The sequence below is a fragment of the Numenius arquata genome, chromosome 17, assembly GCF_964106895.1.
Source record: "Numenius arquata chromosome 17, bNumArq3.hap1.1, whole genome shotgun sequence".
NCBI lineage: Eukaryota > Metazoa > Chordata > Aves > Charadriiformes > Scolopacidae > Numenius > Numenius arquata.
In genome coordinates this window covers 8,167,377-8,192,418 of record NC_133592.1, presented here as the reverse complement: position 1 = coordinate 8,192,418, position 25,042 = coordinate 8,167,377, and the positions used below count along the sequence as shown (strand labels likewise).

The 25,042-nt window shown below is 47.6% G+C and overlaps 1 protein-coding gene across 10 annotated transcripts; it reads left to right on the top strand.

Moving 5' to 3' along the window:
* Nucleotides 1–891: 891 nt before the first annotated feature.
* Nucleotides 892–23,319, top strand: EXOC7 (exocyst complex component 7). 10 transcript variants are annotated; one of them, XM_074159962.1, is made up of 22 exons: nucleotides 892–1,089; nucleotides 1,871–1,936; nucleotides 3,016–3,200; nucleotides 3,897–4,002; nucleotides 4,493–4,715; nucleotides 5,773–5,940; nucleotides 7,003–7,014; nucleotides 11,966–12,058; nucleotides 13,047–13,115; nucleotides 14,455–14,600; nucleotides 14,925–15,077; nucleotides 15,807–15,905; nucleotides 16,537–16,599; nucleotides 16,906–16,972; nucleotides 18,958–18,996; nucleotides 20,053–20,118; nucleotides 20,764–20,884; nucleotides 21,311–21,406; nucleotides 21,681–21,744; nucleotides 22,293–22,334; nucleotides 22,511–22,644; nucleotides 23,062–23,316. In XM_074159962.1, exons 1-22 carry the CDS (start codon nucleotides 892–894, stop codon nucleotides 23,162–23,164), a joined length of 2,313 nt encoding a protein of 770 aa, XP_074016063.1. In that variant the 3' UTR covers nucleotides 23,165–23,316. The 10 variants fall into 10 exon arrangements, with proteins under 10 accessions (XP_074016063.1, XP_074016069.1, XP_074016065.1 ...); XM_074159964.1 differs by lacking the exon at nucleotides 7,003–7,014 and having other exon boundaries at nucleotides 1,030–1,089; XM_074159965.1 differs by lacking the exons at nucleotides 7,003–7,014; nucleotides 18,958–18,996 and having other exon boundaries at nucleotides 1,030–1,089; nucleotides 23,062–23,319.
* Nucleotides 23,320–25,042: the final 1,723 nt, after the last annotated feature.

Genomic DNA, 25,042 nt, shown 5'->3' with positions numbered 1-25,042 from the left:
GCCCTGGCCGTCCTTCGCCCCTCGCAGCAGCCAGAGCCCGGGCACAGCTGGTCGCAGCGTGATAAGGCGGGTTATGAAACGCGCTGAAGTTGTCGAACAAAAGAGGCCCTTTGGGCTGTTTCAGCTCCTTTCCAGAGCCTGGGATGGTTTGACAAAGGGAAGATGGATGAGAACAGGCCAGTCCCTTCGTGTGGCACAGCCTTGCCTCAGAGCAGCACAAGGCGGTGGGAGGCCAGGACTGTCTGTACTGATAAAACCAGCTCCTTGCTCCAGGCTGGACATGGTTTATGAGGATGCAGAGCCCCATAACTGCCCCAGTGGGTGATAAACGCAGCCATCCCCACCTGTGCTGCAGGAGGGAGAAGATGGCAGCGACCCTGTGGTGGCAGGCTTTCTGGAAAATGGATGCAGGGCTGAGGTAAAGTAACCTGCACTCCTGCAAGCGCCTACATTTCCATAATTCATATTTAACTTTCCACCATTTAATTTCCCTGGCCCAAACTCCTCCAATATTCCTCCACACCTCGGTTCACCCCCAGGTGTGTGGCAAAGCAGGCCTGGGCCTGGCTACCCTAACAGCTCGGCAGGGAGGGGACAGGGTGGCTCTGGACGGCCCTCAGGACGCAGTGTCCTGTGGGGACGATGCCGACATTGTGGTTGGAGCATTGGGGATGGCGTGCTTGGGGAGCTAGGCCTGCCCTGACAGAAAGAGTGGGGCCGTATCGGGACCCGCCACACCACTCCCAATATGGCGGCGCGCCCGGGCCGCCACTCCCAACATGGCCGTTAGTGGGGCACTGCGCATGCGCCCCGTCGCCTTGAGTACAATTGCGCATGCACCTGGCGGCAGGTGCCTTTCCGGCCCCTACTTAAGCGGCGGCCACTCCGCAGATGGCGGCTGGTTTTGTTGCGCGTGCGCGGTGTGTTCTGCCGCTCCCAAGATGGCGCCGCGGTGGTGACGGCGGGGCGGAAGCGGGTGTCTACGGTGGGACTGAACGGCGGAGCGCGGCCCTGGCGCCCCGCGGCAGGATGATTCCCACCGAAGAGGTGTCGGCCCGCAGGAGGGAGATCGAGGACAAGCTTAAGCAGGTGAGACTGGGCATAGGGACCTGCTGCGGGCCCGGCCGGAGCCTGGGCCTGGGCCTGGGCCCGCGCCCGCAGTCCCAGCGCGTTGCCTAGGAGACGGGGTTGGGAGCCGTCCTGGAGGTCCCCACCGGGCCTGAGGGCGTCCCGGGACCCTCTAAGGGACTGGTCACACCGCTCTGGGCTTGGCAGAATCCTCAGGTCCCTTTCAGGGCTTAGGGCCCCGGTTTCCAGGGTCAAGGGGTATCTGTGTCCCCCTCTTAGGGTCTGGTAGCTTCTGGGGGCTCTCCCTTCAGGTACTCAGGTCCAGCCTGAGAGGCCAGCCCTTGCAGGCTGCTATTCGTCCCCCTCTCTCTGTACTTCAGTGACTTGAAAACAGCCCTTGGTTGGCTACTTTAGTTCACAGCTCTGTGGGGGATTTGAATGGTGCCTGTGCAACACCTGTGTTTTGCTGTGGACAGGGAAATGTGTGGTCTGAGTCTGTGTGCCTCTGTGGTAAAGCTGTTAATTTTATATCGTGCTGTGACTTTACTGTGCTAAGGCTTGTGCTATTGGAGGGAAACAAGTAATCCATAAAAACCTCACTCATTACATTATGCGTCGCTCACCTTGGGTCAATTTCCCTGATTTCTGTTAAGAGGTGGCATATTAAAACATGGCCTCAGCATCAGAACAAATGTTGTTTGCTGCAGTGTTTGCCAGGACTTGTAAAAACCTACATGTAAAGTTTAGTGACTTAAATGCTTAGTGTTCAGAATTGAAGACTATTTTTTCATCCGACTGACAGGAAGAAGAAACTCTGTCCTTTATCAAAGAGAGCCTTGAGAAGAGTGACCAGCTTACAAAGAACATGGTAAGGAGGACCTTAAAGTTCATCCCTAATGTTAGGCCTGGGTTTACTTTTTCTGAGGAGAATCTGTTTTCAAGGCTGTCATTGTGCCTCTCTGAGGAGTGCAGAGTAATGGACCATTTGCTCTGTGTTTGTGTTTTACATTTCAGTGGCTGCGCAAAGGGGAAAACTGATGAATGTTTCAATCCTAAGCTTCTTTCCTGGGGAGATGAGGGCTCAAATGAGCTGTTGGCCTTGTCTCTTTATAGTCTGTCCTCTTGGGAAGAGGTATTAATAGACCCCAGACTAGTTTGTGCAACAGCATCATGTTGTTGCTTCATAAAGTCAGGTCTCGTTTTGAGTTTTATTTTGGGAGTGTTCTGTTTAAGAGGTAGAAAGTAATTATCGTGCTCTAATTGCTCGTAAGCCCTCAGCTAGGATTTTATGTCCAGTTTTGGGCTTAGTGCTTTAAGAAAGTCATTGAGGCACCACCAGAGAAGCATGGAAAACATAACAAAGGAGTGAATCTTGAAAGAATTACATTTTTGGCATAGAAGACATGACAGTAAGGCACTCTTTATGAACTTACTAAGGTTTTCCACCTTTCAGAAGCAATATCACAGTCCTTTTTGAAAAAACAAAGGTCTGTGGAAAAGAATGTTCATGCTGTATTGGTACTGTGCCTTCATGTTGTGCATTTCATGTTTGGGTTTTAGTGGTACAGAGCAAGATGGCTGGTGGTTTATGCTTTTGTTGCTCATTTTACCTAGGGCACCTCCAGGCAGTTCCTGTGGATTTGTTTTCTGCTGTCAAATAAAATTTTGATCCTCCTTAGTACTGTCTTGGAACCTTATTTTCATGCTTTAAAAACACTTAATTCAAGATTGGCCCACCTCTGTAGGGCAGGTGATCCGTTTTGTGATTCCTGATTGAAATTAGGGCATAGAGGGATTAAACAGCCCACCTAAGGAGTCATGGCAAATTAGTAGCAGAGCCCACAAAGAGAAGCCAAAGGCTCTCGATTGCATTGCTCTAACTACTACCCTACTGTGTGGATCCATGTGGAAGGGTGTCCTCAGCTCTCTTTCTCTCTTGGCATGTAGGTTTCTATTCTGTCCTCATTTGAAAGTCGTTTGATGAAGCTGGAGAACTCGATCATCCCTGTCCATAAACAGACAGAGAACCTGCAGCGCTTGCAGGAGAATGTGGAGAAGACCCTGTCCTGCTTGGATCACGTCATCAGTTACTACCATGTGGCTAAGGACACAGAGAAGATCATAAAGGAAGGGTGAGTTGAGCAACTAGATCTTGCTGGGGAGCTTCATCCTATTGAACTTTTGGGATAGAAGTAGGGAAACTGACTCCACCCACTCATCATAATGTTCCTTGTACCCTTCCCAAACTCTTTGCCTACCATCAGTCCACAGTAAAGCTGCCTGACTTGACCTTCAGCAATCCCCAGAGGGCAAAGTCTGCTGAGACTCTGCACTGGTGTCTCTTCCAGGTTTTGCAGACATACTGCCATATGAATCTCATGAGTGTTGGTGGCTTCTCTTCTTTCTGCCGCCCTTTTCCCAAGGGTTCTTCCTGCCCCTGTGATGTTGTTGCTGCATCCAGGATGAATCAGAACTGTCCTGGAGCCTGTTTTCAGTCTCCAGGAGGGTGTTGTGATGGCTCTTCTTTTGGGTGGGATGTGCAGCTTCCTCTACATACCCGTCAGGGCCTGATTGGGAGAGGAAGGCAAGGCTGAAAGTTGTGTGCTGCTCCATCATCAGTACTTCTGCACTTGCTGTGTGGATTGGGTATTCTGCTGTGGCATTGAGTGGAGGCAAAAAGGAATCCTATAATTTTCTCCTAGTTGAAGAGAAGGGAATTGAAATTTTTCTTGTTGTTTTTATCCTGAGTTTGGTCTGGTGCTTTCTTGGTATCTTCTTTCTTTACTTCTTGGGCGTTCACTGCTTTTTATTTTTTGTTTTATTTTCAGCCCCACTGGGAGGCTGGAGGAATACTTGAATTGTATGGACAAAATCCAGAAGGCAGTGGAATACTTCCAGGACAACAATCCGGACAGCCCGGAGCTGAACCGTGTGGTAGGTTGTGGGTCTGGAACATGGCACGGGTGAGAGAGGGACGGACGTAGCCCTGCTGCTTGCCCTCTTGCTGAGAGAGGCAGATGGGCTTGCTGCCTGCTGTTTGGGCACAACTGAAGAAATGATTGTTTCAGCTTCTGTTTAACTCTGCACTCAGCAGCATTTCTGCTTGTGGTGTTTTGCTCTCTCTCTGCACGTGTGGTGGAGTTGATTCAACCTCCTCCCGAGTCACTCTTGTCAGTCCTTCAACTGCTTGAGCAGAATGGGAGATCTGTTTAAATCCCACTTGAAGACTGAGCAACTCCCAAGCATTTTTTTTGATTTAACTCTCTTTAAAAGTCTCTTAGTTACGGGCGTTGTTGGAGTTTGAAGCATGCAGTACTTGACAGTGGTTAGAAATGCTGCAGAAAGTACATTCTCATGCAGAAATACTTGTGAGTGCCTGATTACAGAAGCCCTGTGCTGCTTCTCTCTTGCTGTTTTGTGCCAGAAATCCCTCTTTGAGAGGGGCAAGGAGTCCCTGGAATCAGAGTTTCGCAGCTTGATGACACGGCACACCAAGCCGGTCCCGCCCATCCTCATCCTGGACCTGATCAGTGGGGACGATGAAATGGAGACGCAGGAGGAGATGTCTCTGGAGCACCTCCCAGAGAGTGTCCTGCATGATATCATCCGCATTTCTGGCTGGCTGGTGGAAAACGGCAGGAACCAAGGTTGGTGGTGCTGCCTGTTGTTCCCTTGTACCTCTGTAGCTGGTGAATGCTTTTCAACCACTTACCACGCGTGGTGAGAGCAGGAGGGTGTTGAGGGTTTTGTGTAGTGCTACAAGTGCTTGGCTTGTAGTTCATGCACCTTCAGCCATGAAGCCTGTGCTTAGGTGTTGCTGCGGCTAACAAACTGTCGTGGTGGCTAGCAGGGCTAGCAAAACTAGTGACTGCCTTAGTGGTACCTTTTAGCTTCCTTTTAATCACCTTCTTAAGATCCTGCATTTTTTACAGTGTTTGTAGTGAGACTGAAGTGTGATTTATCAGTCGAACACAATGATCTCCTGGTGGATATGAAGAGAGAAAGAGTTGTGTAAATAAAGCAAGTTATCTTAATGTATAGTCTATCCTGTGGCAAAAATTCATTTAACTTGCCTCTGCCTACAGCTTTATACTCTTTTATTAACTTTTCCTTTGGGAGTGAATGACTCTGGGGACCTGTTAGAGGAAATGTGTACTTTCACGTACATGTAGCTACTAGAATCACCCCCGACCTCAACGATTTACTTCTGAGTGGGGATTACTGTGCTTACCAACTATGATGAATATCTTTAAAAGCTTCTTAAGAATTTTTCCATGATCAAAGGCAACTCAAGCGTATATAGCATATTTCACTAGTCAGTTTGTATTTTGTTCTTAAATGATGAACACCTCATTTAGTTCCTGAGTGCTCTAAATCCTGAGAAGTCTGTAAAGTCTCTCTTGCTAGAAACTGAGCGCTTCAATTGACAGTGTTTTGCACAAATGTCTCCCATCAGTTACACAACTGATGTGCTCTTGATGCACAGACTTAATGTGTGTGGTGGGAGGGCTGGGATGAATACTGCAGGGGAAGGAGGAAGGAGTTTTTGAAGAAAATAGGAGGGGGAGGGAAAAACACATACTTGGGGTCCCACATCAATGCTATTAAGTGCCATTAGGGGCACAGAGTGTTTCAGGAAAGGTTTGTTTTACTGTATAATGTTCCCTGTTTGCTTATAATCTTGCTTCTACCTTGTCTCCTTAGATTTCATGACTGTTTACTTCCAAATCCGCTCTGTCCAGCTTGACCGCTCCATCAAGGGGCTGAAAGACCATTTCCGTAAGAACAGCTCCTCCACGGGGGTGCCGTATTCCCCGGCAATTCAGAACAAAAGGAAGGACACCCCCACCAAAAAGCCAATCAAGAGGCCAGGTGAGCCCATGAAGGAGGGGATCACTGTACTGTGTATCTTCTTGCCTGGGTATCAAACACGTATCTGCAGCCTTCTCACTGCTGAGGCGGGCTCTGTGTCTAAAATGTGCTTTTAGGACAGGAGCAGGGGTGAAATTTCTGAGATAAACACCTATTCTCTGCCCTGGATTCAGCATTGAGATTACAGACATTTTCTGTCTGTCAATTCATCAGGTCTGTTTTCTGGGCAATGTAAAGGGAAGAGAGGGGTCCTGTGTACAGGGAGAGAAAAGGCCATTGCCTTAACAAAGGAGATCAGTAAAAAGAGACCTGAGAGGGCTATAAAACCGTATGATCTGAGAACACCTGTCCTCAGCCTTGGAATATGGAGGATCGGCTATGCCACAGCAAGATAGAAAACTCAGATCTGATAAAACACATCACTTTGATCATTAGTTATGAATAAATTATTATTGTGCTAGGAAACAAAGAACTCGTCAAGAGTTGAAATGGGGACTAGGTAGGTGTCTACAGAAATGAGATCCAAAGTTGCCTGAATTTTGGAAGGGCTGTTAAAGCTTTTGCCTCAGCCTGTCTTTGGAAGAGCTACGAATGTGGCTGGTGGGTTGTTCCATCTCTCCTCATAATGGAGTTTTGCTGCATTTTCTGCAGCTGATGCTGGTGAGGCCGGTCACTTGGGTGTACTGGTGCGCGGAGCTGGAGTTCCCATCTCTGAAATGTGCCATCTAGTGGGAGCACGGCCAGAAGGAGGGACAGCAAAAGCTAGCATGTACCTCCCACAGCAGCGCAGTGATATTGTCCCTCTGTATGTCACAGCACCCTATTGTCTTCTTTGTAATAATGATGAAAGTCAGAAAAGTTCATATTTCTGTGGGTTTACCTGGCCAATACTCTCCCACCCTAATATTTTTTCCTGTGTTGTCCAAATACTCTTACTGGGTTCAGGAAAATGATAAGAAATGTGGGTAGGGACTGGGAATGGATGGGATGGGGAAAGGGAGGAAAAGAAATACCCATTTTAATCGTGTTGTGTTTATTTTTATAATCCTGATGTGAATGCAGTCCTCATCCCAGGTAATGTGCGTCTATGTGTGTGTGTGCTGGCCCTGGTGCTTGCTCTCTTCACTTCTGTGTGTGGAGAGGCTTTGCTGGGCCTCTTCTTGCTACAGCAGAGGGTGTGCCTGGGATATTTGGAGAGGGAGGGCTGCCTGGGGAAGGCCTTGATGACATCCAGACATCAACCTCTCTTTTAAAATCAATCTGTGCTATTGCTGTCATGCCCTGGAGCTGTTCTTGAAAGCTGTTGTGTGAGTTGCAGTTGGTGAATGCAGTCAGTCTGCAAATTTCAGTGGATTTTTCCCTGTCAGCAGAAAATTACCCATGGGGGTGTCTCATGCCAACATTTGGCTTTTCTCTGGAGTTTGGCAGGTAGTTATTCATTTAAGAATTCGCCACCAGTGTTGGGAGACCTGTACAGGACAATATCCTCCTGCTAAGGAGAACTAGCTGTGCTGCAGATGGCAGAAAAACAGTGTTTAAAATTGCTCCGGAGCATGATGGTAGTGGTTTGTGTTCAGCTCCTGAACAGTGGCTCCGGCCCAACAGCATGATTACAATCGGTAAAAACTATTTTTGTGTGGTTCAGTAGCTCTCTACTGGAGAGATGCCGGATGGGGATCTGTAGTTGAGCCACAGGGAACTCAGGTTGTGGGTGTTTCAGATTTGGTCCAGAGTTCTCAGTTATCACCTGATACTGGAAAGATCCCTGGGTTTTTATTGCAGTAAAGTCAGCATGGTCAGCAAACGTTTCTGAGCAGCCTGCCAAATGGTGACATCTCCCCTGTGCTCTCAGTAAATAGTCAGAGATGGAGGAGATTTTTAATCTGTCCATGAAAAAAAAAATCACTAGGATTTTTTTAAATGAATCTCAGATCTTGGATGCTTAAAGAGAGAGTACAGAAAGGAGCCCACATGTTTAAGAGCTCAATCACTTATTCCCTACAAACAGGGCTCCTCCAAAATGGATGTGTTTGGGCATTTGAAATTACTTGTCATGGTCAGTGTCTCAGCTGTAGATTCTGTAGATTTTTCAGGAGATTTAATTGGAGTTTGTGAGATGGGCTAGGTAGAAGGCACAGAGCATGGTCTGAATGCACTTACAGAGCTGACAGTATATGAAGGAAAGAGAATTTCAAATGATCTATTGGGGTATTGTTAATCTCAAGAAAAAGTAGTGGCTAATTTGTCTCCAGTCTTTCATGAAGAAGGGCAGAGAACCAGACTGTAGCTCTTGAAGGACAGGGTTGTTTAAACCTCATACAGCAGCCATTTCTTACGGCTGCTAAATTGTACTTAAGTGAAATTAAAAATGGAGGGAAAAAATATATTCTTTGAGTAGAGATTCACTGTTTTTTCTGCATTTCCCTCAGCTTTCAAGGACGGCTCCTGAGGTGGAGGTCTTAAACCCTCTTCCCATTGGCACAGTGGCCCTCTTTATAGCAATATTCATCTCATGGTGTTTGATTCCCTTGGTTTTAGCCTTTGTTCAGTTATGGGCAAAGAATTTTTTTTCCTATGCTATTGCTTCAGTAAGTAAAGTCAAGTTCTGTCAATTTGGGTTTCAGACAAGGGATTTCTTTCATGATTCCAACAATGAGTTAATTTTCTTAGTCCTTAAGGAAGAATATCCCAGTGCACACCCCAGCGCACACTTCAACCTGTTGCAAGGGATAAATAACAAACTAAATCTGATGTGCTATCACTTGTTTAACCATAATGCAAAGTGCAAGAGAGGCTACAGCTAAAGGAAAGGTGAGGTATTAGGGACAGGGAAACAAGGCAGAGTCTCCCCACTCTTCCCCAGGTACTAGGTTGGATTCTAGAGAACATGCTCCATATCCATGTGTTGTTTCAGAGGGTCTCCATCTCTCTGTTATTGTTTCATTTGTTGGTGTACCCTGTAGCATCTCCTGTTGTTACAGCCTGCAGTTGAAAATCTGACTGGTGGAGATACTTCTAAAGCAGGGCCATCTTCTCTTAACCGAAACTTGCCAAGTCAAGTTGAACTGATGAAGCAATCTGTGGGCTGGTATTTTTTTGTTTTTTTTTTTTATAGCTTAGTGTTTGAAATGTCAGCAGTCTGTCTCAGAGGGCGAGTGTATTCACATTCCAAAAATCATCCTGCTGCAAATATGTGCACATAAAATATCTTCTTCATTGTGATGCCTGTAGACCTAGTGCTCTTTTGTTGGCTTGAGAGCAGCAGGTAGCTCAGCAGCTCTGCAGTGCTGGGGAAGGACAGGGCCAGAAGATGCCTGTAGGGGCAACCAGCCTGGCTGCCTGCAGGCGAAAGCCAGAGAGCTTTAGCCAGTTTATACAGATTCCTGCAGCTGGTGTTTCAGGAAAGAGGATGTGTTGCCCTTCTGCGTGATTAAAAAACTACCTAATGGAAGATAGAAACAGGAAATTGATGTGGAATTGGAAAACTGTGCCTCATGTATGCCCAAAAGCCACTTTATTTAACAATTGGGCCACAGGAGCAAAAGTTTCATGTGCGTTTTTTACTTTTGTGGGCTCTTTTCATGCTATAGGGGAGCCCTTTTCCAGTTTAGTTAATGCTCCGGTTTACCTAGCAGTGAGGTGCTACCTGAAGGCAGGCTGTGGAGTCTTTGTGTAGCAGAATAAAGAGCCTTTTCCTGTTTCCCGCTTCCCATATTGATCACTGCCCAGCTTGAATGTGATGTTTTCATTAGTAGCTGAAATGCCATCCCATTTGGTTTGCGAGCTGCCTAATAGGGGAAAAACAATCATGGAACAAAAGCATTTGGCTTCCACTAGAATCCATTAAAGCCTGATTATGATGCTAAATAAGAGGGATGCAGCAGCACTGAAGCGATTCCCCACGAAGGCTGAACGCTCGGTGTGTGTCAGGGTAAACACAGGTAATTGTGCTTATGCAAATAAAATGCAGCAGAGGGTTTCAGCTCTCATCAGGGAAGAAGCTGTCAGAGGTGGGCTGTGGAGATGCGGGCTGCATACCCTGAAGTGAGATCCTATTGACAGCAGCAGCAGTTGTACTGTCTGCTTGGCTTTCACACCAATTTACCCTCTTTATTTAGTCTCTCTCTTTTTTTTTTTTTTTCCCCACCTCCCTTCTCCCTGGATGCTTGAAAGTGGGAAAGATGACAGGACTGGTAGAAGAACAGTACCTGGGTTGAGCTGCTCTGCATCAGCTGGGCCATGGGAACAGCAGTAAGAAAGAGCTTAGTGCATCTCTCCAGAGCTTGCTGCAGCCCTGCTTGCTCAGAGAACTTGCTGATGTGCCCAAGCTCTAAAGGTTTCTGAAAGTAGCTAAGAATAAAGTGGAAGTGTTGGGTGTGAAGAGCGTAGGGAAGCTTGGAAGGAGAGCCGTAGCCCTCTCGTTTCTTCATATGGCACAAGTTAGAAGCAAATGCATCGGCACAGCGAGGGTGTAAGTCTTCCCACCTGGTGTGGGTCTATAGGAGAGAAGTTTCCTGCTAGAAGAATGTTTTATGGATATGATTATTTTTTCTTTACTAAGTGGTTGAGAACACTCTGAGCTAGTAGAAAAAAAATGTTGCCAGTGAAACATTATGCTTTAGGAACCATGTTCTCTTATTTAGTAAGTGCAACAGGTTAACTTCTCTCTTCTGTTCTCCCCCATTAGAGATATGCTGTCTGGGGGACTTGAAGTTTCCTTCCCCCTGCTGTATATCCCTTTATGGGATGAAGCTGTCCTGCACCCCGGAATGCTGTTCGCAGCAGTCTGAACTTGGGCTTCCCCTCAGGGTAGTGGTCCTCAGCAGCCAACACTCATTTCCAGGCTGCCTTGTGGCTTACGATTACTGGTAGAAGCAGGGATTTTCTGCATATTTGGAGTATTTATTACTTTAAAGCGGAAGAACAATTCTTAATTTTGGCATCAGCATTTTTATTTCTTGGATCCTTCTTCATTTCCTCAGCCTAGCTCTCTTTCAGCTGGGTCTCCTATAGAAACTCCTTCTACCTTCCCAAAACTTTCCGTTCCCTGTTGTGCAGGCAACAGCAAAGCTCTGCTGTGAGAGGGTGTCCGTGTGCTTGTGATAATTGTAACTTGTTGCATGACGACTAACCTTTTAATGTGGAAACAGTGCTTAGTCTTCAGTTGTCACATTAATGCTTTGTTTTGTGCTTTCTAGCTGTATATCCAGCATTGGCTTTTGTTCAGTTCTGTCTAGTTTTTGTGTGTGTTAAGTATAAATCTTTTAACCCAGTGTTATTTTTTTTTCCATGGTTTTAATTGATTTGCAGTTCCTTAAAGAGAAGTGTCTTGGGGATTAGAGTGACTTAATGCGAGTTAGACATGGGTGGGCAGCATCCATTATTCTATGATTCCTGTGATGGGAATTGCTGCTGCAATGGCTCTCTGGAGCCCAGAGGTTGTCACCCTTTTATCGCTTCCTGTAACACCAGAGATCGTTCCTCATCTTGGCTGTGGGGCTCCTGATGGGTCTATGTTGAGCATGCTCAGAAAATACCCCTCTGAAAGGCAGTTGTGGTTCTGGGGAGCAGGCAAAGTGTTGCCGGGCAGGAATTGTCCATACTCCAAAGCCCTGCTTCCACAGCTGAGGGAAAGCAACAAACCTCTTACATTTGGATGCAGAGTACTGGCTTAAATAAACTCGTTACAGGGAAGGATGTTTTGTTGCTTCCCTTCTCTGATGGTGTTTTCTAACCTGGCCATACCACCTCACCAAACTGATTTGAGCACTCCCTGATTCTGTAACCCTGGCTGGAATTCATGCCCCCACCCTCAAAGCAGGGAAACAGTCTGGAAATGCTATTGTATCTGAACACTTGGACATGAGTTTGGGGTTCACGTTCCTGTACTGAGCATGCTCATTGGTGCCCAGCATCCTCTTGCTGGGCCCAGGTGACTTGCTGGTGGAGGGCTGGTGTTCTGGGTTTGTTTTCTTTCACTCATTTTCTAGGTCTTCTTGTCTCTTCTCTCTGGCTCTGGTGACAGGCACGATCCGTAAGGCTCAGAACCTTCTGAAACAGTACTCTCAGCATGGTCTAGATGGGAAAAAGGGGGCCTCTAACCTCATTCCTATGGAAGGTAATCACAGCTCTAGCTACTTCACCCTTGACTTTCTCTGTGTATCAGCCTTGCTTTTCCAGGTGGGACTTCCATTAGCCTAGTGCTTGGTGAACAGCATTGGATAGATACAGCTGACCTTGAGGAACCAAGGAGGTGCTGGAGGGCCGAATTGCCAAATCACTTTTCTGAATTTAGTGTTTGAATTTCAAAGTCTCTGTAAACATGAGTACAGGTGGAGAGGAATGTTACCTTAAAGCAGTTGACCCACCACAGCCACCTGGCTAATGGAAGCTCTGCTCTGATGACATCCGCTTGTGGTGTTTTTTCTCTTTTCTTTTTGCCTGGACTTTGAGACACATTCAGTTTCCTAGTGACCTTTCCAAACCTGATGCTGAAGTGTCAGACCACAGCTAGCTCAGTGCATTGTGCCTGCACGCCTTCTCTGTGGAGACCTACCTACATGGTTGTCTTCTGTATTCTGGTCTCCTCTGCTCATATCAAGTAAGGGAGAAGGGGTCACTCGCTTCAAAGCATCTGTAAGACCTTTCTATCTCCTATATATGCATCCAAAGTAGGTCTTTTCAGCATCTACATTGTAGTCTACTAAATCCCAGATGGTGACTAACATCACTCATTTGGGGGAAAAATTCTCATGCTGAGCAGGAGATGGACTTTGAGTTTGGATTTGTAACGGCTGTGGGTACAAATTGGGCTTCTGGTGCCTGCTGTCCCATTCAGAACTTACGGCAGGAGATTCAAGGGACTCCTGTGGCCCAACAAATGACTTAAGTCACACTTCTCATCAGGTTTCAAAGGGTTGCTACTGCTGCATAGCCCAACAAAGGGATTTGGTCAGGTAGCGTTCCTGGGTCTGTGTAGGGAAAAAAAGTGTCCATCAGATCAAATAAGCCAAGCTTGAAGCGGCTTCCAGCCAGTGTGAGCATCCATGCTGTAACCACCCTGGATAAATTGCGCCTTCTGTTTGTGCCGGCTGACATCTCACTAGGTCATGAGCATGATTTACGAGTTAAACACCTTTCCGATACCCTGAGCGACAAGCATGGTCCGGCTGCTGGTAAGTACCATGTTGTCACTTCATAACAAGCTGGCTAACATCCTTCTTTTCAGCATGTTTCACAGTAGTTGTGTAGCCAGTGGCTGTTCATCTACGTGGGCAGTCCTGGAGCATGGGCCTTCTCTGGCTAAAAAGCTCTGGCTCTTCTCAGTACAATTCACTCCTACTAATCACACGCACCCCAAGCCCTCAAACAGGGAACCCCAGCTTTGTCCAACCAAAGACTGGTGGCCACCATGCTGAGGGGCACTTTCCTATAGGTAGCTACTGGCTTGTTCAGTGCTGAAGTGAAGCAAACATAAAAGAGGTCACACATGGCATGTAATACAGTGGGATCCACCGGAGACCATCTGTAGAACCACATCACGTTTGTGTGTCCCTTGCTGACCATAACTTTTAAAAGATCAACCCAAGGGACCTGTCATTGTAGGGAAGAATTGGTTCTTCCTCCATCCAAAGGTGCAGATCTTGTTGGGAGGAGAGAAGCAGCAGCCCATAGCCTAGAGAAGGCCTCTCTGTTTAATCTTACTGTCTTATAGTGGTTACTACAGGGGGTCTGAGTAATGCAGGATGGTGTGAGTCCATTTACGTCTGTCCTGCCAACACTTGCAGCTAGTGGTTGGCATGAGTTGGTGTGGGCCTTTGTATCATACTGGCATTCTCGTGCCTCCCGCTTAAGTTCTTTGATGGATCTTTGTCTGAGACATTCATATGCTCCAACTCAAATATTTGCATTTGTGTGCAGCGTTGTGTAACGGCTCACCTAGCTGTGCAGATATTCCTGCTTCATAGGATTTAAATGTTCATCTGCCTGGTTTTTATCTTCTCTTTCTGCCTGTGGGAAGAGGCTGCCTTCCAGGACAGCCTTGATTTCCCAGAAATGTTGATGCGAAATGGCAGTTCTTCATCTGCGTGACGGATGAAGATAAGGAATTCTAAAAATACAAGCAGAGGTGTTGAATAATTCACCTCAGACCTTCCTCAGTTTAGTACTCTGTGTTCAAGCCCTTGATTAAATTTAGCCTGTATCCCAGAAGAGCTCCGAACTTGCCTTCTGTCATGAGGCCGGAAAGAGCTGGTGTCCTGATGTGCCCATTTCCTGAACTGCAGATGGCTTTGCCTCCTGTGGGGTATGCATAGCTTCCCATGCACAAACCAGGGGGCAGGTTTGGTGAGAAGATGACTCTTGTTCTCACGCAAGGATGGGTGTAAAGCCAGAACCGCCTTTTCCAGGAGAACCTTGTGCTCCTTATGTGTACACCAAGGCCTTGGAGTGAGCAGACCTGCTGGAAGCTCAGTGTGAATTTTGTTCTCTCTTAAAGCCACCTTGCCTTTACAGGGAGGGATGACGTCTTCGACATCGAGATTGATGCGTACATTCACTGCGTTAGTGCCTTTGTCAAACTGGCCCAGAGCGAATACCAGCTCCTGACAGAAATTGTCCCAGAGCACCACCAGAAGAAGACCTTTGATTCTCTCATCCAGGTCAGTTGAGCCTCTCTGCTTGGCTTCTCTTATAAAGGATACACATAAAGTCTTTCTCCCTTCCTCTTCATTGTGAGGATGTGGATTCCACCACTTGTTGTGGGTGCCCAAGAGCACCACCAGTGCTAGGGTTGTCTTACAGAACCTGTGCAGGGAACTGGGGCCTGCACAGGCCCTGGAGAACATGTTCAGAGTCACTCACTGGGTACTGCAAATGACCCATCAGCTAAATTAGCATCTTTAATGGGTATTCTGCATTTAGCCCCTTGTGATGCCTGGGCAGAAGTCATGCTGCTTCCTTCTGACTCTCTGGCTTTGTTGCAGGAGTCATTAGACAACTTGATCATGGAGGGGGATAACATTGTCTCAGCTGCCCGGAAAGCCATCATCCGACACGACTATTCAGCTGTGCTCACAATCTTCCCCATCCTGAAGCATCTCAAGCAGATGAAGCCCGAATTTGACCAGGTCTTGCAGGTAAGTGTGATGGGATTGGAGAGTGTTCTGTGGCTTGGGTTATCTGGAGAACTCTTTGAAAGGCATGATCACAGCGGCTTTGAGCAAAGCCATGCTGCATCTGTTTGTCCAGCACGGATTGGAAGTGACACATGCAGCTTGCTCCTTTTTGTGATGCTGGACCAGCATCTCAGCATCTCTCAGCAGCAGTTCTCTTCACTTCAATCATGACCTGGTGATGGACTGTCTACATTATTCTGCTGTATACATGGCCTCTGAGGTGTTCCAGCTCTGATACTATAGAGCTTAGTTTAGACTGTGCTTACTGTATGGAGGATGTCAGTGCTTTGAGGAGAACCTGCTGTGAAAGGAGATGCTGTTGCTTGAGCATCAGATTTTATAAAAATAAATAATTTAATTGAAAGGATCAGCAGCAGGGTCAGACGGGGATGGACGCCTCTGAAAAAGGAGGGTTGTTGAACAAAGAAATCCCTGGGCAATGATCAGGTACTGCATAAGAGGAAACATGAGAGGTAGCAAGTCCTGGTCACCATTAGAGTCAAAAAATCTTCCCTTCTTGGATGGCTGGAGAATGCAGGATTCAGTGTGGTGATGGTGCTGTAAATATTCTCCTGGCACATGGGGAACTGAGAATAAAATGCTGGGGTGGGGGATCAGGAAGGGTAGGTGCTGAACAAAAGTTGAGATACTGTGTGTTTTCCTTCTCTGATCTGTTACGGGACTATTCAGGGCACTGCAGCAGGCACTAAGAACAAACTACCGGGGCTGATCACTTCCATGGAGACCACTGGTGCAAAGGCACTCGAAGAGTTTGCAGACAACATTAAGGTAGAATTCTCTTCAATGTTCTTTCTGGAAAAAACAGCAGGCTTGGAAGAGGGCTTTTCTGAGCAGTTTAACTTCCCGCTTTCCATGAGACCGCATCGTTTCCGAGTCAGCAGGTCTGATCCAGCAGGCCTGTGCTTGCTGGATTGGTTTGGATGGTCAGCTGCAAATACCAAATGCTGGGGGCTGATTTCAGATACAGGAGGCCTCTGCCTAAGACCCTTATCAGGCATACTACAAATAACTTGGTGTGAGTTTCCAGGCCTCTGCAGATATCAAGTCAATCTCGGAATTTAATCCTATTTAAAAAGAAAGGAAAATTGCTAGCTTGAAAAAGCTTTGGAAGGCTGGGGTTAAACTGTCCCTGTGTAAGGTGGGCTTGATGAGTGCACTGCCCAGTGGGTGAACTGAACTTTTGATGGTCACATGCTGAACAAACTGTGGTCCTGAGCTGCGGGTGTGTGCAGGAGCTGTGGTTTCTGAGCACCAGGAGATGGCACTGTGAGAGCCAGATCTGAAGTTGTTGAGAGAGGCTGGATAAACAAGCCTACAGCTCACTTGCAGCAGCAGTTGTATTGTAGATGCCTTCAGTTTCCATACATGCTTGCTTTATGTCTCTCTCTTATCTTCTTAGAATGATCCGGACAAGGAATATAACATGCCAAAAGATGGGACAGTTCATGAACTCACCAGCAACGTATGTGACAGTGATTTGAACCATCCTTTGTCAAAAACAACCTCTGAAGAGGTTTTGGAAAGAGCAGTAGGGAAATTTCTTTTCTTAAGTTAACCTGTCTTGAAGGGCAATTACTTGGTTTCTGTGGATTAGCTAGTTACCCTTGCTAAGCCATGATGTGACTGTGGGTAAAACTCAAAGGGGTGTAGTGGCTTGTTTCTTGAAGGCTTTTAAGCAGGGAGGGACAGGTGGTCCTTCATGATCCTTAATAGCAGAGCACAGGAGATGCAGTGCCAGTTGCTCATAACTTCCCTCCCTTGCTTCCAGGCCATCCTTTTCCTACAGCAATTGTTGGATTTCCAGGAGACGGCGGGTGCCATGCTGGCATCACAAGGTACATGCATGGGGCTTATTTGGGCATGCGGTTCCTTCCCCAGATTGTCTGGACATCTTCCCTAAAAAGATCCAACCTCAGCATGCACTGTGAGCTCGTTCTCCTCCTGTCCTTCACCCTGTGGTTTGTCTTGTCCTCCAATCTGCCATGACCACATAGTTGGTTATCTGGAGAACTCCAAGGGATGCAGAGAGTTTCCCTGCTGGCCTTCCACACTTGCTCCTATCAGGTACTCTTTCGATGGTATTTTTTGCTGATGTGCTCTGTGGTATCAAGAGAGGGTGCCTTAAGCATTTAACTTCAAATCTGATGCTGGACTGGTCCTCTGTGACTGTACTGGAGTGAGGATGGTTGGTCCAGCTGAGTTAGCTTTAGTTTAGCTGTGTGTTGATGCATTGCCACCTTTTTCTGTCACATCTTCTGCTCGGAGTATAACAGCAGCAGGGAGAATATTCTCCTCAGCATCTAGCCATGGTCAAGCTGGGACTCCTGAGCTATTCATGTGCCACATGTCCTAACAGAGAGACAAGTTATAGCTTGTTTTCCAGGATGCTAAAGGAAGTAGTTCCAGAAAGAAATACATGGATGGGAAGCTGAGAGCTGCTACCTCATGTAATGGGATGCTGCTGTGTATCAGAGTGTGGTTCTTGGTTCTGTGCAGAGCAGCAGCTCCAGCTCTCTAGCAGGCTGGAGAGGTGGAGAACTGGATGTTCAGGGGGCACAGGGACCTGAGGAAGCACAGGCTGCTAGCTGATGTTTGGAGAGGGTTAGGGGAGCCCATTAGGAGCAGGGGAAGGGGGAAGCTTTACAGCTGCCTCCAGGCTTAACTGCAGTTCCTGCTTGGAAATTTCTGCTAGTTCTAAATGAACTCAAGCTAGGATGTCTCTGCTTCTTGCCACATCTCCTCTAGCCATTGCCTTGTGCCCTCTCCACTTGCAAGCTCAGCACGCTCAGAGCTTCTTGGGCCTTGATTCTCTCTCCTTGGCCAAAGAGGTGGTCTGAGGTTTTTGTGTGGTGTTTTTTTTTTTTTTTTTCCCTTGGAGAAACCAAATGTTTCCCATGTCCTTCCCAGAATGGTGGTGTCAGCACTGTTGTTTCAAAGTCTTGACATGTTGTTATGCAGTAGGCATCTGTGGTAGGAGCTGATTCAAAAGGTAGCGTAGGATTTTTTAAATTTTTATATTGGTCATATAACAAAATGTGGCCATATCCATGACACACAACCCGTTTCCTTTTTAATTGTGGCTGTTTGTCCCATCAGCTATAGAGGGATCCTGCTGTGTAAAGACAGCTTGAGGAAAAATGCCTCTCTGCAGCATGTTTTCAATTTATTAAAGCTTGAAGTCAGTGTAATTGTAACAGACCTGGTAACTTGGGCTGACGTGTAGTACTTCAGAGCTGTGTATGAGATGACCCACAATCCAAGTATTGTAAGTCTTTTTCTCCCCATCTGCAGCCAGGCCTTAGGGACCATCTACTGCCAGATGCTCCCTGCTCTCTGCCAGTGCTGTTCTCATGCAGAAGCAGCTGTCACTTGCTCCAAAAGCCAGGCCTGGCCCAACATGGGGCACTTACACAGCACAGAGCTGTTCCAGGTGGGATGGCTTTGCTCAGGTTCTTAGGAAGGTTCTATGGGCTGTGCAGTTCATTTCAAGGACCAGTAAATTGCTGCTGCCATGAGGGGAAGCTTTTCTTTGCCTTGAAAAGTGGGTTTGAAATGATGTGGAATGAGGTGTCTTGCTAAATACAACCTCCTTAGCAGGGGAAGGAAGTTAGATTCTGCCTTTCCTCTGTGATCTCCACTCCATTTGTGGCCTTGGAGGGACTCCTGCCTGCTCTCCTGTGTAGCTGTCTGTGGCTGCTCTGTGTTAATATCTGCTTTGTTCTCAAAGGGATGGTGGTCTCTAACCTGTCTTTTTGCACTTTGCATTTCTTTTTCTCTCTCCTCCCTCCCCTTTTCTCTCTGCTCTGCCTAATCTTTGTAGTTCTTGGGGACACATACAATATTCCTTTAGATCCCAGAGGTAAGCAGACTTACCCACATGTACCTGTTCATATTGCCTTGGGCTCTGGTGATGTATGTTAATTCTTTATCCCTCAGGAGTGGTAAATAAATTAACACATAGTTGAAAAGGGGAAAAAGGGGAGGGTAAGTAACTCACGCCAGTGGGCTGGAGAGAATAGGGAGGGCTTGTCACCAGCAGACAATGGGGGATGCCATATGAGCTGAAACAGGCTAAAGACGCTCTCATGGCACTGAATCTCTTTGGCATGGGCAGCAAGTTGGCCCAGCTGGTATCATGCTTTATCCCGTGTGCACTCAGCTCCTTATTGTCCAACTCCCAGCAACAGGAGCCTCGAGGCCTTTCCCATGGGGTGCCTGTGAACTCGGACCCCCCCGAGCTAGGCCCAGCTGCCAAACTCTGGTGGGGGGAGGAGGAGATAGCTACCCCACGTGTCCTGTGGGACCCATGCCCATGAGGCCTCGAGGGCAGAAAGCCATCTCTCTTGTGCATAGACAGAGGAATATGTGCCAGCCCAGAGTCATTGCTTGCAAGGCAGGCTCCCGTGCTGGAGCAGTCCCTCATACAGAGCCAAGTGGGTCCTCTCAGCAACCATGGGGATGGCTGAAACTTTCCAGAGCCTTTCTGCTGCTTTTAATTACTGTTGTGTGCCTGCTGGTAACAGCTTCAGCTCATTTGTTCTCTGATTGCAAATTTCTAGTGCTTACAAACCCTTTTCGGGTGGTGGGGGAAGGATGGGGAGAATGTTTTTAATGACTCAATATCTGGTCAAGTGGATGTCCTCAGCACTAGGAAGGAAAGGAGAGATTTCTGCCAGGGTGCTCAGCACTTGATGCAGATAAAATGATTGCGGGGTGCAGAGCTTTTCTACTCTCACCCTGGATAAGCTGCTGACTATCGGCACTGAAGCAGGGAGCTAATTTCACTGTCGATGGGAGCTCCGCACTAATTCCATAGCAACGGGGATGAGGCTTGTTTGAATAGAGGCAGGCTGACCACACATACCCCCCCCTTCCCCGTGGCTTGTTAACTGGCCTAAGATTCTTTTCTTTTCAGAGACCAGCTCTTCGGCTAGTAGTTACAGTTCGGAGTTCAGCAGGCGGCTGCTGAGCACCTACATCTGTGAGTACTCTGTGCGCCTTCCCCTTGCTGCCCCACCAGCTGTCCTTCACTTGGCTCGTTCTTAGGTGAAGAGCGCAGGTTGTGTCTTTTACTCCATGTGATCTTTCCACGTTTGAGCTGGAGTCTGATGGGAGGGATAGATAAAAGGGTCAAACTGGGAATTTGGCTGTTGCACTTGGACAAGACAAAGCACAGTGCAGCAGGTCGCTGTGCTGCAGAGCTTTTGCCATCAGCTGCCTTGAACTGTTCTCACCCAGTGCTCTGCACCTTCAGCCCCATGAAGACTTTCAGCTGCAAAAGGGGCTCCGTAAAATCTTGAGGCTGCATTTACCAGTTGGACAGTGAGATGAGTTCATGGAACTACCTTGTGATGGTCTCTTACAATGGGGATCAGGTCCACCAGCTTCTTTCAGATCTGAGGCGGTGTCATGGTCAGGAGTTCTTGGTGACTTTCTGAGGAAAGGCCTGCCAAAAGCTTGTAGGATTAAGTACACATGGTTGTACCCTTGTCTGTACGTGCAGTTGGGGCTGTGCTGTTCACTTTGCTGTGGGCCCACAAAGACAGTACAGAACGCTCAGTTTGGACTGTCAATAATGAGACGTTTCAGTGCAAAACTTTTTGTCCTCTGTTTTTCCTTCTTTAAGGCAAAGTGCTGGGCAACTTGCAGCTTAACCTTCTTAGTAAATCCAAGGTTTATGAAGACCCAGCTTTGAGTGCCATTTTTCTGCACAACAACTACAACTACATTCTGAAATCTCTGGAGAAGTAAGTGTGTATCTGGGTAGATCTCCCTGAAGTCCAGGCTGATTCTAAGCACGGTTTCGGAGCAGGGCTCTGTATCGAGTGCATTTACCTGCCAGCCTGTCTCATCTCTGCTCGCTCTTCCATTCTTCAAACTGCCCCTTTGAAACCTTTGCACTGTTATAAACATCGCATTACATGGCAGTGGAAGATAAAAGCATCAGAGATGCCTTAGGTTGTAGAGAACCCTTTGATCTTTAGAGGATGGAGAATATGGCTTTGGAGAGTAACTTGGAGTAGCTTCTGTCTCCCTATTTGGGCATTTCAGGGTCCCTTCTATTGTAAAGGGCATAAAAGACCTTGTTGATAGGGGCTTGAAATGTTGCCATCCTGCTGGCAGCCCTGAGAGCAGCTGTTGCATGTGTTTCCTTGGGTTTTCCGCTCTTCCAGGTCTGAGCTGATCCAGTTGGTAGCTGTGACACAGAAGACAGCCGAGAGGTCTTACCGGGAGCTCATTGAACAGCAGATCCAGACCTACCAGCGCAGGTCGGGTGACATCCTCTGCTCTTCCCTTAGTTTTGTCATGGTTTGAGGACTCCTTGAGAGATTTGTGGCCAATGGTCTATGGTTTGGTCTAAAACCACAACCAACTATTTTGTTGGTTTAAGTGATCGATCTGACTTGAAGCAGTCACTGTAGAAAGTTTGGGGGTGTGTATTGTCTGGGGTGGCCTTTGGATCACAGGTGAGGACATAAATGTTCTGGTGAGACGTGAGTAACTCCTTCCCTTTGCCTCTTTCCCATGTCATTTCAAATGCAGCTGGCTGAAGGTGACAGATTACATCCTGGAGAGAAACCTGCCTGTCTTTCAACCAGGAGTGAAGGTGAGAGGATGGTTGAGGATAGTTTTAAGATGATAGAAATTGCTGGAAACATCATTTCCCTTGTCATATTCAAAAATTCTCAGAAACTTTCTTTATATCTTGTGCTGCTATTGCTCTGCAGAGTGAATCTGTGGCTGGGACAAGATGGAGAGCAGCACTGCCTCTAATCTCCTCTGCCCCAGATTCCTACAAGTCTTTTAATTTCTGCCTCTGTTCTTATATTTTGCACCTGAGCAGATGCTTCTATTTTGGATTTGAAAAAAAACCCGAGACCTTCCATTAGAAAGGGCTAGAAGCATAAAGAAGTCTATTTTTATGTCTGTTCTGGCTGAAAATTACCCTTGTTAAATCTACTTCAGATGAAAGCCAATTGCTCAATGTAGGGCGTGCTGCTCACCGCAGCTTTCTCTTCGTCCTGCTGTAGGAGAGAGAATTCAAGCCAAGTCGGTGGGATATTACTCAGGTTGGATGGGGAGCTGTGGGCAAACACTGATGTTGGAAATTTTAGTTCTGGATGTGAAATAAAATCCTTTCCCTCCTTGTTGCAGCTCAAGGATAAGGAGAGGCAGATGATAAAGGAGCGCTTTAAGGTAAGGAGTTGTTAGATGGCATAAGAACATCCCTTAGTTGATTGGGACAGACAGGCCAAATACCTGCCTAAGGAGGAGATCTGGATGTTGATGATCAGCAGTGGAGGGGAAAACATCAGACTCGGTGTAGAGAGGTGATTGCAAACAGGACGCTCACCGAGTTTTACTTTGGACAGGGTTTTAATGACGGGCTGGAAGAGCTGTGTAAGATCCAGAAGGCCTGGGCAATCCCAGACATGGAGCAACGTGACAAAATCCGTCGGGCACAGAAAACCATTGTGAAAGAGACCTATGGTGCCTTCTTGAACAGGTGACAACCTCTTGCGACATTGTCCTCTCTTTTTTTGGATTTACTGAGGTCTTTGGGGGCTGGATTTGCCCAAGCTGAGGCAATTTTCTACTCTCTTGTCTTAGCTTCTCTACCTTACAGCCTAAAATATCCCCAAGCTTGAACTCTACTAGTTGTGAACTAGTTAGAAGCTAGTTCTGCTGTCACCCTGATTCCTTGGTCAGGATGGGTGCAGGCGTTCTAGCCAGAACAAAGCTCTGGGCCACCCTGGGCTATTCATGTAAACCTCAGGAGACCAGTTGTAACTAGGTTACTTGCTCCCTGTCAGGTTCGAGTGGGACCTGCTGGAGTGGAGCTGATTTGTGGCAGAGGAGAGGCCAGGGGGTCTCTTTGCTGTATTCCAGTTATTTGTCACCTGGGGGTTGTCTTCCTTTGCAGATATGGCAATGTGCCCTTCACCAAGAACCCTGAGAAGTACATCAAATACCAGGTCGACCAGGTGGGAGAGATGATTGAGAAGCTGTTTGACACATCAGCGTAAATCTCCAGCTGTTGTGTGCTCTCCAGCTGCCAAGTACAAGTCAGCACTTGCTCAGCAACCCTTGGGACTCCCTTCCCTTCTCCTCTGCCCCATTGTGGTGGGCAGGGTGTTATACTTGTATTTATCAGATTTATAAACCTGTGGAAACACTCCCTCCTGGCTGTCTTTGCCTTATTCCGTGGATTTGGAGCAAAGGGCCACCGTGCTGCTGTGTGGGATCTGGTGTTTGTGCATCTTCAGGCCTGGGTGTAAATGTTTGTGTTTTGATGCACAACAGACATGGTGAGTGCGTAAACGAAACCTTGTCCGTGCTGTCCTTCTGTTGAGGGCAGGAGGCTGTAAGTGCCAAATGGTGCTGCCTGCTTCCCTGATGGGTTTTGGGTATCTCAGTTCTGTAAGTTCCCAAAGGATTTTCCCATTGTTACTCTTAACTGTCGTCTACTTCAGTGATGGGGCGAGATGATGATTCTGGGGTATGGTGGTGCCTGGCAGTGACAGGGGATGTTTTACCCCACAGCTTCATGAGCTCTCTGTCCTCCATGAGGCCGTGGCAGAAAGGGTGATGGCAGACTGGAGTTGTCATGGGGCAGTGACAACCAGAGGGAGCTCTATGGCCTCGTGACTGGTTGCTGCTCTCTTGACCAGAGGCAGGTTACGTGTAGAAGCATTCCCATACTGATCTCTGCAGAGCACCTTCTGCGCACCCCTATTGTAGTTTGTCTTCTCTCTTGTAAAATCTGATAGATCTCTTTCCTGCAAGCAGCCAGGTCACTTCCCTTCATTTTAACCCGTGGGCATCACGTGAGAAGCACTATTCCATGTGCTTTGGAGTGACGCTGTCAGGCTTTGCTATGGGAGATGGGCTCGGCCATCTTCATGTGAAGGCCTTTCAGAGCTTTGCAGCACATATGTGTTTCTGTGGGGTTTTTTTGGCCAGGCACCTCCTGCTCTCACCTCACTCACTCCTGCTGCTTGCTCTACTTATGTGGTCTTCTCTGTTATTTGCGCGTGGTAACACTTGAAATACAGGGTTTCCATAGAGCTGGGAGTGCTCACAATAGCTGCTCCTTCACAATTTGGAGCAAATCCATTGTTCCCGCCTTTACAGGAGTGAGTGTGCGCTGGTGTCTAATTAACCCAGGAGCGGATGAGCTGTTGTGTCACTGCCTGGGGCTCTGTGAAGGGAGCACGGGGAGGTAGAGAGGACAAGGCAGACCTCAGCACAAAACAGGGAGTGGGAACAGATGGCAGAAAGGTGGAGAGCTGCGTTTTAACCCTTCTGCTGCTGTGCATCCACCAACTCTGCCTTTTTTTTTTTTCCCAGCAGGGTGTGGTGAGTGTCAAGGCTGTGAGGGCTGTTTCTGTGGGGAAGCCAGGGTGGCACATCCTGGGAAGCGTCTCCCACTGGCAGTTACGGTGCCAGTGGATAAGAGAGGCCAAGAGGCAAAGGGCAGAGAGGTGAGGACCTATCTTGTCCCATGTCACACAGGAGCTGGATGTTAGAGCCTGGAGGAGAAGGCAGGTCCTGCAGTGACAGACCCAGCTGCTTGCCTGGGTTGCTGTCCCTGCAGACAGTTGTGTTTCAGGTAGCTCCTGGCCTAAAACCCTCCCCTCTTCTTCAGCCTGGACGTGAGCGTGGTCTGACACACTACCGGCTCTCTGTCGCACAGAAAAGTCTGAAAAACCCAGCAGATTGGGCAGGTTTGGGTGACTGCGCGGGTTCGAATCGTGATCACACCTGTCTGGCTGCGCAGGCTCACGGTGCCGACCCAAGAGCCCTCCCCGCAGGGACCTTCCCTCCTGCTTTCAGATCACAAGTGCTTGAGGAAACCTGCGACTTCAGTGTAGCCGTTCTTTTCCTCTGCCAGCTCCAAGAGC